The sequence below is a fragment of the Panicum virgatum genome, chromosome 9K (assembly GCF_016808335.1).
Source record: "Panicum virgatum strain AP13 chromosome 9K, P.virgatum_v5, whole genome shotgun sequence".
NCBI classification, from domain to species: domain Eukaryota; kingdom Viridiplantae; phylum Streptophyta; class Magnoliopsida; order Poales; family Poaceae; genus Panicum; species Panicum virgatum.
The window spans coordinates 9,416,064-9,429,468 of record NC_053144.1 but is presented as its reverse complement, the minus strand read 5'-3'; the positions used below and the strand labels follow the sequence as shown (position 1 = coordinate 9,429,468).

General features: G+C 48.1%; 1 protein-coding gene across 1 annotated transcript; it reads right to left on the bottom strand.

Moving 5' to 3' along the window:
* Positions 1–42: 42 nt before the first annotated feature.
* LOC120649954 (putative 3,4-dihydroxy-2-butanone kinase) lies at positions 43–13,201 on the bottom strand. The gene is made up of 20 exons (XM_039926901.1): positions 13,048–13,201; positions 12,852–12,925; positions 12,709–12,772; positions 11,971–12,083; positions 11,831–11,878; positions 11,314–11,385; positions 11,142–11,231; positions 10,491–10,664; positions 10,261–10,344; positions 9,676–9,731; positions 2,974–3,104; positions 2,602–2,694; positions 2,224–2,288; positions 1,593–1,736; positions 1,470–1,513; positions 1,026–1,109; positions 868–935; positions 676–788; positions 509–604; positions 43–388 (listed from the first exon to the last, which is right to left on the bottom strand). Exons 1-20 carry the CDS (start codon positions 13,085–13,087, stop codon positions 257–259), a joined length of 1,785 nt encoding a protein of 594 aa, XP_039782835.1. The 5' UTR covers positions 13,088–13,201; the 3' UTR covers positions 43–256.
* Positions 13,202–13,405: the final 204 nt, after the last annotated feature.

The following is a 13,405-nucleotide window of genomic DNA, read 5'->3' as shown; positions in this document are numbered from 1 at the left end:
CATTACCACCACCAAAAGCAAGCGAAGGTATCACGGTTCACGGGCAGACGGGCAGTGCAAAAGCATAGTTTCACTTAACTTGTATCGTCTACAGACTCATTGACCATCTCTTTGTACGATGTGATAAGGGTGAAACAATATGGAAGTCTCTTTCTCGGCTCATGCAAAGCACAAGCGGAAACCAAATCTAAGTGGGGGTGAGAAAAAGCCCCGGCAATTTTCCTGTCAGTATGGTATTGAAGCAGATCATACGGTACTAGGTCTTTGAACCGTGCAGCTTGTTCTTCACTGCAAGAGCAGCGGCTCGGTACCAGGCAGCTGCAGCCATTGCTCCTGGATCAGGGATTGAAGCCAGGAGGTCTGGAGCGATGTATGATGACCGTCCAGCCTACAAGGGCAATCCAAATTATAGAAGGAAATAGGAGTATTTCTGTTTAATAATCTGGCCACAGTCGGGCGAGTGCAAAGCTTAAGCGTAAAGGATGTGTGGAGGAGTGCGATTATATACCTTTGCTTGCATCTGTTTAGTGGATTCAGCACCAGCTGATGCTGCTTCAGAAGATGCAATGAAGGCAGTCACAGGATCCTCCCCGGCCTTAAGTCTCTGCTCAGCACAGTAGGTTTTTCAGAAAACCATGGACAATTGAAGAAAGAGAAATATAATCAAGAAGCAACCTGTTTCAGCACAGTAGAAGCAGGAATTAGGGCATCCAACATAGTGCGGTATCCTGCACTGGCACCACCATATTTGCTAACAGCAGCAACAGAGGCCTCTAAAGCATCAGCCCCTGTAGAAAAGCAGCAAGATCTATTCGGTATGCTTAAAATTCATGGTATGTGGAAAGAAAGATCAAGCACATTTCTTACACTCATTTGCAGTAACAGTTCTGCTCTGCTTTAAGCTTGCATATGCAGCCTTGAAGAGTATATCATACCTGGAGTAAATTAGGAAATGTAAGTTTACTTTAGTAGGAATCATACATTCAATAAGGAAACCATGGGCACAGATAGAACAAATATCATACAAGATTCCACTTGTTCCACCCATCACCCTTCGGATTGTAGCCCCGATTTCATTTATTGTTCCAGCTGCATCATTCATAGGGTAACTGGCACAGAGAAAAATACACTAAAATTTGGTCAAATTTTACATGACAGAAATAAGCTAGAATTGTATCATAAAACTAGCTAACCCAGCTATAATATCAGGAAAATGACACATAAAAGTCCACTGGTTGTGAATGAATCTAATACTACTAAAGAAACACTCATCACCATGTATCATTCCACTGGACAGGAACCAAAGTTAGAATTCAAAATGTGGTGAAGTTAGTAAATCATGCCGTAGTTCATATATGGTATTCTATCACGTGTCAGCAGCTTAATCATTGTATTTCTTATCTAGATTTCAAGAATAAAATAAAAAAGTTCTCACCAATATTTTGAATTTTGAAATGCTTTTAACTTACCGCTTTTTCATATCTTCAAGAATAGCTGTCGCTCCTCTATACATCTGAAAAAACAGCACTAACATATTCAATCTTAAACGGCAATAGTCAAATAAGCGTTGAATTGATAAACAATTGACTCACTGTGGTTCCACAGTCACCATCGCCCACTTTATTGTCCCATTCATTCAGGCTGTCCTTCAGATTGATAATTTCTGTAGCACTTGCTTCAATAGCAGCCTCCAGGATACACCCTTGCTTGCTCAACTCCTGAGGTTGAGTAAGAATCTGCAAAACAATAACAAAATCTTCATAACTGAGGGACTGCAAGAGGCAACTGATGGTCATGCATCTGCCAGCGTGATTGAAAAAATCACATAATACCATATAACTGGAAATAAAAAGTTGACACCCATAACCACTACAGAAACAGTAGAAAGCTAGTTGGATTTCTTGCATACTTCCTGTTGGAATATAGGTGAATTGCCCACCCCTCCCCATCAGCTTAAGCTTTTGGATTGAACTGGTCGGTGCATGCGACTCAATATGGTACCAAAGCTAGAGGTCTCGAGTTCGAATCCTGGTTAGCGCAATTAAATAAAATAATTACTGCTCGCTCCTATTCCACGTCTGAGGCCTGAGGGAGCCTCCACGTGAGGGAAGCTTTTGGGTTGAACTGGTCGGTGCATGCAACTCAATACTTCCACATTAGATCACAGGGGAACAGATGATCTGAGAACAAATAGTAAAAGAAAAAATAGGGATTTTGTTCTACCTCGTCATCCTTCATTGAAGGTGATGGTGGTACAGGAACAGGAAACTTTGCTGGAGGGCGGTTTCCTACAGTCAAGTGATCAACATTAAGTTCAGAAAAAAAATGATTTAAAATCAATAGGTTCTGATAGAGCTAGTCATCCAGCAAAGACATGACCTAGCCATCCAATTAGCCACTAGGCGCCAACAAACCACCTGCCTAGCAGCAATTAGCCACTAGGCACACACTCACCTAAGACCTAGCACCTTTTAGAGCATCGCTAGAGAATACTAGCTAAAGGCAGATGCAAAATGCCTGAGATTCTGACACTTTGCTATCAAGTAATTTGTGAAATCCAACACATTAGTTGATTTTGTTGCCATGACCAATGATAGTTACCTTCAGAACCAACAGGCCAAGCCGGAGCTTTAGTGGGAGCATCAAGTCTCTTCAAAATGTTTTCATCAGACTTCATAATAGTAATAGATAATCCTGCACATGTAAACAAAGTGAAACAATATTGCCCACAGACCAGTTAATTTGAGAGAGTTTCGACAACACATGCTGAGGTATGCATTGTGGTTAGATAAAGAATTCCACTTACTACTAGTATAGCGGACGATAATGCACAATACATAAAGCATTTCCTTTCATGGGTGTGTGGGTGGGAGTACCAATTAATGTTTATGAGATTTGGTCAAATCATGTTAACTGAAGAGATGACAAAATTCGTCCACATGGTCATTTCAGAGAGATCACGCAAAAACTGACCAGCCATATCAAGTGATGTCATAAGTGTGCCAGTGTAGACCCTGTCAACAGCTATTCCATACTCCAATTGTAATTCAGGAACTGCTTTTCTCGCTGCAATCATAAGTTCCATGATAGGAGTGGCTCCTAATCTGTATAGCAGATATGGGGTTAAACAACAATGCAACAAACTGCATTCAATTCAGTGTAAACAGCAAAGAGAAGGGAAATATATACATTGATAAATGTAATGTAGCACTTTCAAAGAGATCAAGATATAAAAAAATGTTGATTTTATATTAAGTAGGACTTGATATGTTAGACTGTATCATAAACATGCTGCCAGAAAGATAGACACTTTTGTAATAAGCACTAGTTAAATTAATGTGGAACCAGCTACTTCTAGTCTCTATCCTATCAAAATCACAGAATGAAGAGCTACACAGATGGTACAATACTAAGTAACCTTTGAGGAATCCAAAATGGATCCCCACGGAGCAGGGAGCCATATTACAAACAATGGCGCTCGCCCCTAGCGAACGCACCGATGGCGACGCCGAGGCGAAGCCGCCGGATCCCCCATCCGCAACCACCCCCAGCCACCAGAAGCCCAACGCTGTGCCCGCCCTTCACCAGCACCGCGTGCCCGGCCTCGGCTTGAGGCTCGGCGAGGTGGCGGCGCGTCGTGGAAGACGGGAAGCTCTCATGGCCGGCCGGGGGAGCTGCTCCAGGAACATCTCCTCTAATTCTACTCTACAGCGGTCCCAGGTTCCATTGCCCCCTCCCTGCACCCGGTTGATCCCTGGATCACCCCCGCCTCCACTGCTCCACACTACAATCTCAACTTTGTGCGCAATATGCTGAACTTCTGCCTCACTGCACCCCCGAGTCGCCTTCAGGTCACGCGCGTTCGTTCCAATATTTTCAAGGTCCGGGTTTCCAGTCGCAACGTTGCCAATGCTATCGTTGTCCTGGGACGTCTCTGCATGGGCTCCTCTGTGCTTTTGGCTCACCCGTCCATGGCGACCGCGGTGGCCGCGGTCCGCCGCCTCCCCGGAGGCCAGGGCGACGCGGTGCCTCCGGGTGCAGTTACTGTCCACCCACCCCCTGACCTGCCAGCGGTTCACGGGCAGGAACAGTTAGTGCAACGTTTGGCTCGAGGCAAAAGGGGTCTGAACGCTAAAGGATGTCAGGGGCAGGGCTTCCGCTTGAATGCCCCTGCAGTTACACCTTTGTGCCGCAGCGTGCCTCCTCGTCCAACTGTGGACGCTTGCCTTGCGAACAGCGGTGGTAGCCAGCTGCCCCCCACCAGGGGAGCTGCCGCTCTCAATGCTCCCCAACAACCGGCTGCTCCAGGGTCTTATCTCCAGGCGCTCCTCACGCCTGCAAAGCCACGCCAAACCCTAGCGCGCCGCCCCGCCCCCATCGTCTCCACCACTGGCTGCTTCCGTTGCCTCGCTTCTGACCACCTGGTGAGGGAGTGCCGCGACCCTGTTCGTTGTCGCAACTGCCGCGGCTGCGGCCATCGCCTTCGGTCGTGCCCCATGCCGATCACCCGCGTGCTCACTCCCTGGCCTCGCAGCCAGCCGACCGCCCACAATCCAGGGGCCAATGGGCCAGCTAACCTGGACGGCCCAGTTTTGGCCCCTATCCACCCCGCGCCGCTGCAACCCGCTGTCCAGCCCGCACCTGCTGCCGAGCCGCCGGCCCAAATCGCACCCACCCAGCAACACGCCAACCTACCAGCCCTCCTCTTCCACGTTGCTGCCGCTCTTGCAAAGCTTCAGCTCACCCCACTCGCCGCTCCGCCCGCTACTCCACCAGCCACCCTACACGCCTCTCCCATGCCAGGACGGAACACGGCTGACCGCGTCCTGGATGGGAAACACCTGACCAACCCCCCACCCCCTCCGTGCCGCGCGGCCGCGGGGGCCGCCGCCCGCGTTCTTCTGGAACATTGCCGACTCGCCAGAGCTCCCGCCTCGCTGCTAAAGCCGCGGCATCCTTCGTCAGCATCGCTGACAAGGCCATGCACCGCACCAAGCTGAAGAACTCGCTTGCCCCCTGCTCGGCTGCCCTCAAGGAGCAAGTGGCCAAGAAGGGGCTGCTCAACCGCACCAAGCTGCCCATCTATGCTGCCGACCTGCGCAAGCTCGTCAGCGCAGCTGGCCTCGGCTGCACTGCTGCTAGCGCCGTCGGCGCGGTGCCCGGCGCCGCGACATGAACCTACACTCCTCTGACCCTGTCGGCAGCCAGGGAGCTGTCGTCGAACCCGGGTGCCGCCGGAACCTGTGTCGCCCCCCCCCCCCCCCCCCCCCCCGGTTGTTCTGTTGTGTCCGTCCGTCTGTCTGGGCTCTGTTGCCCCTCCCTGTGTTAGTTTGTCGTGGGCTTGTTGCCAGGGCTGGAGACCTGTGCATCTTTGTGGTAGATCTCGTTCTCGTTGGGGGAGCTGTTTAGTTCACCATTGTGTTCAGTACTTGGCCTGGTGCCATTGTAACCTGGTGCTGCAACCTTGCAATGAATGATAATTTCCGGCACTTGTCTGTGATGTCGTGGAACGTTCGTGGCCTTGGCGACTCGGAGAAATGTGATGTTGTTCGTGACGCTATTGCCTCTGCTGCACCATCCGTTTGTTGTCTCCAGGAAACTAAACTGCACGACATCACCACCAAGAAAGCACGCACCTTCCTTCCCCCTGCTCTTGCTGCTTCACACCACTTTTTGGGCGCTTCTGGTACTCGGGGAGGGATCCTGACTGCCTGGAACCCAAACCTTTTCAACATGGATTCCTTCATTGCTAGAAAACACACGCTCACCACTGTTCTGGCCTCCACTATGATGGACCTGCGCCTCACCATCACAAATGTGTATGCACCCGCTGACCACCGGGACACACATCTCTTCCTCGACGGCTTGCGTGAGCTGCTGCCACACATCCATGGCCCCTGGCTGCTGGCCAGGGACTTTAATCTCATCCGCTGTGCGGAAGAGAAGAACACCAGCGCGTCTAGTTCTCACATCGCCGCCTTCAACCAGGTCATTCATGACCTTTGCATTTCTGAGCTCCCTTTCCTGGACTGCTCGTTCACCTGGTCGAACATGCGTGCTGTCCCCACCCTCGTCCGCCTGGACCGTATGTTCGTTAACAATGCCCAATGCATTGCCTTCCCACAGACTTCCCTCTCATCCTTGGTGCGGCAAACCTCCGATCACACCCCCATTATCGTGCACATGTCCACTCAAATCCCCAAATCTACCCTGTTTCGCTTTGAGAATGCCTGGCTACATAACAACCTTTTCCTCCCCACCGTTCTCCCGGCCTGGCATGAGGCACCGGCTACCCACGACGCGGCCGGCAACCTCGCCGGCTGCCTCAAGTCCACCAGGGCCGCTGCAAAGGTATGGGCGCGGCATAACAGGGCGCCTCCCACTCTAATCCCTAACTGCAAATTTCTTGTACTTCTTTTTGACACCTTGGAGGAAGATCGTGTGCTCTCTGTGCTTGAAAGACAGGTGCGCTCCATGTGCCACGAACGGCTGTGCCTGGCCATCAAGGAACGCGCAGCAGTCTGGTGGCAACGCGGCAAGCGCCGCGCTATCCGGGAAGGCGACTCCAACACAGCCTTCTTCCATGCGCATGCCACCCAACGCCTCCGTCGCAATGCTATCCGAGGAATTGAAGTCAACGGGTTGATGATCACCTCGCACCAGCACATAGTGGCAGCCTTGACAACGTACTACAAAAGCATGCTAGGTACCACCTCCCCCCGACCTGGCACTTCGATGTTGATGCACGCCCAAGAGCCTCCTCCAGGCTGACTATGGAGTTCACTGAAGAAGCCTGGCATGCCGTGAAGGGGATGAATGGGGGCAGTGCACCTGGCCCTGATGGCTTTGGACCTAGCTTCTACAGGGCCGCCTGGAACACCGTTAAACCGCAAGTCATGCAGTTCCTCTCAGCTTTCCATCGTGGCACGGCGCAACTTGAACGTATCAACAGGTCGGTCGTACATGGTGATCTTGCCCAAGAAGCCCGGCACCGCAACAGTTGATGCCTTTCGCCCGATCTGCCTGCAAAACTGTAGCATCAAGATTGCAGCCAAGTCCCTCACCACCAGACTGCAAGCTGAGATCTCCAGCGTGATTGATCTCGACCAAACCGGCTTCCTCAAGGGGAGATCCATTTCAGAAAATTTTGTGTACGCCATGGAACTGGTGCAAGTGTGCCACAAAAGGAAAGTCCCAACAATTGTGCTGAAACTAGATTTCGCCAAGGCTTTCAACACTGTTAACTGGGAAGCGTTGATGACCATCCTATCTGCGAGAGGCTTCAGCCCCCTATGGTGCCGCTGGGTACTTGATCTGCTTGCATCGTCCAAGTCGGCAGTACTGGTCAATGGATGCCCAGGTCCATGGATCGAGTGCAGACGTGGATTGCGTCAGGGAGACCCAATGTCTCCGTACCTGTTCCTCTTGGTTGCAGATGTGCTGCAAACTCTGATCAAGACCGACGGGGGGGTCCGTCACCCGATCCTCGAGGATGGTAACTGTGCGGTGTTACAGTACGCCGATGACACCTTGATCGTCTGCAGGGGTGAGGTTGCCGACGTGGTGCGCCTGAAGATTCTCCTCGATCAGTTTGCAGCGGCTACTGGACTGAAGATCAACTACTCCAAGAGTACGGCCGTGCCGATGCACGTCCCAGCAACTGTTCGCCCGCAATGCATCGACACACTGGGATGCAGGGAGGAAGGTTTCCCGCAGACTTACCTCGGCCTGCCGCTGTCCAACACCAAGCTGAAACTGTCGGCGTTTACACCTTTTATTGCCAAAGCTGATCGGTACTTAGCTGGCTGGCAAGCCAGCCTGCTCAATCCAATGGGGCGCACGGTACTAATCAACTCCGTTCTTGTTTCTCAGCTTGTCTATTTGATGTGTGCATTACCAATCCCGCCTGGAACACTCGCACAAGTGGACCAGCGCCACAGAGCGTTCCTCTGGACTGGGGAGGACACGGTCAGTGGAGCAAGCTGCTTGGTAGCATGGGAGCACGTTTGTGTAGACAAAGAACATGGCGGACTGGGCATACGTGATCTGTCCCTGCAAAACACCTGCCTTCTCCTCAAGCTCCTGCACAGACTGCATCAAAATACAGGATCTTCCTGGGCATCCTGGGTTCGGCGCCACTCGGACCTCGCAAGCATGCAGGGAGAAATCAATGGGCAACACTGGTCAGCATTACAAGACCTCCTGTGTACCGGGCCATCACCTCTGTCCATACTAGCAATGGCGACACCACCTCCTTTTGGTTCGATGTCTGGGTTGGCGAGGACCCCCTTGCCGACCGCTTTCCGGCATTACTCAGCCATTGCCGGAGGACCGATCAAACGGTGGCAACCGTTCACCGGTCCGGCCTGTCCCCTGTGTTCACCGCACGATTGACTGCTGTGGCACAAGTGACTCAAGTTTCCGCAATCATGGCTGGATGGAGTCCGTCTGAGGTACCAGACCGGCGGTCTAGCCCATTCGCCAACCCTGACGGCAAGTTGCACACCTCGACGCTTTATAGGCTGCTGCACTCCACGCGGAACGCCACAAGCCCACTCGCTGCCTTCGTTTGGCACAACCGGGCTCCCCCAAGAGTGCAGTTCTTCGCCTGGCTCCTCGTCCGGGACCGAATTCAGAGCCGGGAACACTTGAAACGGAGGCACGTGCTGCATGACGCTGCTTGTGAGATCTGCAATGGTGCTGCATGACCCTGACGTGCTGCATGACGCTGCTTGTGAGATCTGCAATGGCGCAGAGGAAACTGCGGCGCACATCATGTTTGGGTGCAGCTTTGCGGCCTCCTTCTGGGCTGCTATCAACATCGACCTGCCCCCGGATATGATGCCGATGAAGCTTCATCTACTCCCGCCTACGCATATCCCTGGTAAACACTTCCACACCTTCCTCCTGCTGTGATGTTGGCAACTTTGGAAACGACGGAACAACGCCATCTTCCAGCAGCAAAATGACCACCTGGGCACCGTGCTACGCGCTGCAAAAGAGGAAGCCAGAACCTGGGGGTACCGCCTGCCGCCAGGGGACCTTAGTGTTAGCTTGTCATGGTGCTCTGTTTTTAATTCCGCAATGTAACACCAAATGAACTTGTTGTAAAATGTATTGAAACATTCTGATGGGCCACTTCAGGGCCGGATGAAATGAAAATTCAGGTGGGGGATTCTCTCCCCCTCCCGGTGACCTTCAAAAAAAAAATGGATCCCCACCACCAGCAAACAAAAGGATTTATCCATGACACAGGATGACCTCTGTACAAGTGATATCGATATGCAACATTTAACCAAGGTCTCTTTGGCGTATGACCAGCAGGGAAGGAAGCAGAAATCTCCTACTGAAAGATACTCATAAGTTTTTCAACTCTTGTTTCTTGTCCCTTGGATGCTAAATCTTTGCACTGCTCCATGTCTAGCGTTGTATACGCAGGATAAGTTTGCAGAAACAACTTTCACAATAACCCATAAAATGGGGTAATAAGATGGCCAAAACCAACTAACCAAGATTGAACATGAGCACCTTATGTCATCATGAAAGATGCAAAAAGTAGAAACAGGGAAAACATCAAGATACAATTAACCTCCCCACATTCAACTTGTGTTAGTACTGACTCCGCAGATATCATTCAATTTATAGAGCCACGAGAAATGTTCAGATTTGTATTACCCATTAATTAGGAGAACAGCATTGCTCCCCCTTGTGATAGGAAGATACTGAGTTTCCTGCAAGGATGCAAGGCCACCAAAAGAATAATTAAAAGCATGAAAGCATCTCAAGCTGCAGTAGAAAGTTCCCTTTTTACATAGTGCAGTTACTGAGAGTCCGAGACAGGTAGGTATTGTTTCACTTAAGGTATATCATGGAAGGAGAGGATTAGTCTCCATTCCCGTAATTCATCTCCCATCTCATCTTTGCCTCTCCTGTAATGCCTTTTTCTTAATAAATAAATTTCCTACCTTTTTGTTGAAAAGACCTATCTAAAACAAAAAAAAAAGAATTTCAAAGCGGAGACAAGCTATAGTTTTCACCTTTACTAAATAGCTAACCAAACACTAAATACAGTTCAATGTTGGACTTCACAAATAATGGAAAACAAAGTGTTGAAATTAAACAGAAAAACATGATTCAAGAATTGTAGTGATCTATGTGCCTGCAAGGCAGGAAATAAAATAAAATTTGAATTTTGATCAAAGAAGACAAATAGATGAAAATAAATAAAGGGCCCAACAAAACGGTAAATCAAAAACTTACTTGTGACAGTATCTGCTTAAGAACATGTTCAACCACTACATCAACTGGCTGGAGCTCAACAACAGCAACACCAGGCTCCCCATGCTGGAAACAAATATATGTTTGTTATTACAGATTTACAGTTCTCAGATATGTAGAAAACAAAAAAGTTAATGCACAAAAGCTCCCAACTATATCCATGTATGCTAATACGGTAATATAAAAGTATAACATATGTGGTTTAAACTTACAATTCCAAGGCCAAGCTCCATTTGCTTTGGACTTAAACGATCCGATGTTACTTGCCCAGGCAATGTGCAAACGGAAAGTGCAACTCCCATTGTACCAACAACCTCAGATGCATGTTTTGCCTCTGCGGCTACATCTGCAAGAGATAAACCAGCATCTGCTGCAGCCCCAGCAACCTGCGGATCAAACAAACTGAACATAAAAAAAAAACAAGAAGAAATTTTACAAGAAAGCACTGATCGCTTCATGTTTGACATCCCTGCAGCACAATGCCAGAATTTATTCCAACAGAAAAAGAATGGTGCAGATTGGTCAGATTATATTAGAAACGTGTGTTTAATGAACATGCAGTACATCTTCAATGCTAGTTGAGAAGATAGCTATTAGCTAGTATTATTTACTGTTTGCGCACGCAAATACTACATCAGTTTACTTAAAAGGCGCTCCCCATTATTTTAGGCAAGCATAGTGCAATGCTAGTCAAATTAGATGGGAAAGGTTGCTTGCATGAAGAACAGATAAGTTAAATCAAAAGAGATCTTCTCAGGTCAGCTTTGCTGAGTAAACGAATGTAACATGCCACATGCCAGTAACTGAGATGATGCCTAAGAGCAGAATCTAGGATATAAAATACAATAGCAACAATAAAATACCTTATGCACAAGAACTGTTCCAGCTAAACCTCTCCTACCAGTTATCCCTCTAGGTGGGGGAAGGGCACAATCATCTCCAACAATAACCATCTACAAGTGAAGGATAAATGTTAAATAATCAATAAAATGAATGTGATCTGCTACACAAACATTGTAAGGTGTGTTGATCAACCTCCATCTTATAGCCTTCAGATTTTGCTTGCTCAGCAGCTAATCCAAAATTAAGTCTATCACCAGTGTAGTTCTGCGAATGTTTGGCAATTGAAGGTGAAAAAGAAACGCAACTTAGTAAGATGAGAGTAGGGCAATGCTTGCAGTTTACACATATAAAGTGGAACAGAAAGGAGCATACAGATTCAAATATTGGGGGGAGAAACAGTATCACTACATCAAGCATACATAGCCATCATAAATAACCAACCATTTCAAAATACATAGAGACATACTGCCATTTTCCCTAGTAAATTGAGAGAAGCAAATCTTCTCCTCTCTATCCATTACTGCCAGTTTACGCACAAATACAGGACAATAGGTGGAGGAAGTGCTAGCATAAAGTTAATGTGGTAATAAAGAAACAATGCACGGTCCCAAAGCATCAGGTATTCAGAATGTACGATCTTCTGGTGCACTAAAAGATCCCTCTTAGATCACGATTTGAATTTTTAAAATTGATATCAAAGTGAGACTACCTTTACTATCAGAAGGCACCCCATGGGACCAGTTACAGCTCGAATAGCCTACAATGAGAATGAGAAGATGTAGTCCAATCTCAGTTAGGAGATGATTTAAGCAACAGAAGCTAGAGCGAATTTTACAAAAATAAACATACAGCTAAAATAGAATCCACAGGTGGAGAAGCGAAAACATCTCCAGAAACAGCAGCGGTCAACATCCCTGGCCCAACAAATCCAGCATGGGCAGGCTCATGGCCACTTCCACCACCTATGAAAAAAGTGGTTCTACAATTAGTTGAACTTGACATGAACAAATGGAAATATCCAAGGAACCGTATGTCATGAAAGTTAATAGTGAATATTTTTTTAACAGAAGTTCCTAATTGATAAGTCTATGATACCGCCGTGGAATGCATTGGCTACATGGGCTACACTGTCCCATATTCCTCCTCCAGCAGTATTATCTCCAAAGCATAGTTCAACATTATACTTCTGATGTAAAAGAACATCCTAGCTTAATATATTACATAAATCCAAATCAAAGCAACTAGCCCAACTACCATTATAGCACCTAGCTTAATATATGTAGATTTGAATGTAGCATGACTTAAACTGATAGGAAGAAAACAAACTAGATCTGGCCAATTCTATTTTCAAAAGGGTAACGAGCATATGGAAGCAGGCAAGCAGCCCTACTAATAATTAATTATAATACTTCAATGTAATAAAAAAAATATTTCCAAGTTAGATTATACCATATCCGATACTCAAAACAGGGCAATTCCGTGGCATTTCGTATGTTTGACATAACACAGGAACTAACCATCATATGCCAATGCAATTAGAAGTTTAGAACAAAAGCACAGGTCGAACCTTGGAAGTTGGAAAATTACCTGAAATGACAGCAACCTTGTCATAGGCGCCACGCTCGACATCAGCACGAAGAACGACCTTAATCTGTACAGGTTTCAGGGGAGATTCGTCACTTACTGCTTCCCGAAACAGCTCCAAATTGTTCCCTAATGCGAAATATCACCTGAGGGAACCCATCCAGGTACTGCAGGCCCGGGTAAGTTTCCACCAGCCCCTCGATGAACTCCGTCACTACATCTGGAAAAATAAACCAAGCCGAAGCCCCGCCGGGACCATCCGATGCAATTAAACCCTAGCAATCGAAGAAAAACTGACCGAAATTTAGCAAGAAATGGGGGCATGGAGGAGCAGGCTGTTACCGTCGGGGTTGTTGATGAGCTTCTTCCCCTGAAAGGCCATGGCGTGGGGGTTCCCTGCGGCTGCGCGGGGCCCAGCGATCGCCGGCAGCGGGGAAGGTCGAGAGATTGGGGGAAAGACGGCGAGTGAGCAGTATGAAGTCGCCTCCTCCCTCGTTCTGTGGGCTTTTGCTTGCTCAAGGAGCTTATCCTTTTATAGAAGGGGATTAGCAGTCCACAGGAAACTGAGAAATATAGAGTTACCGTAATGCCCTTCTTGGTATAACCCCACATCCAGACACCCTTCTATGATGTTTCCGGTTTTCATATCCTTAGATGAGTAGATGATGTTGTCATAATTTATTTCATGTTATTTTTAGTA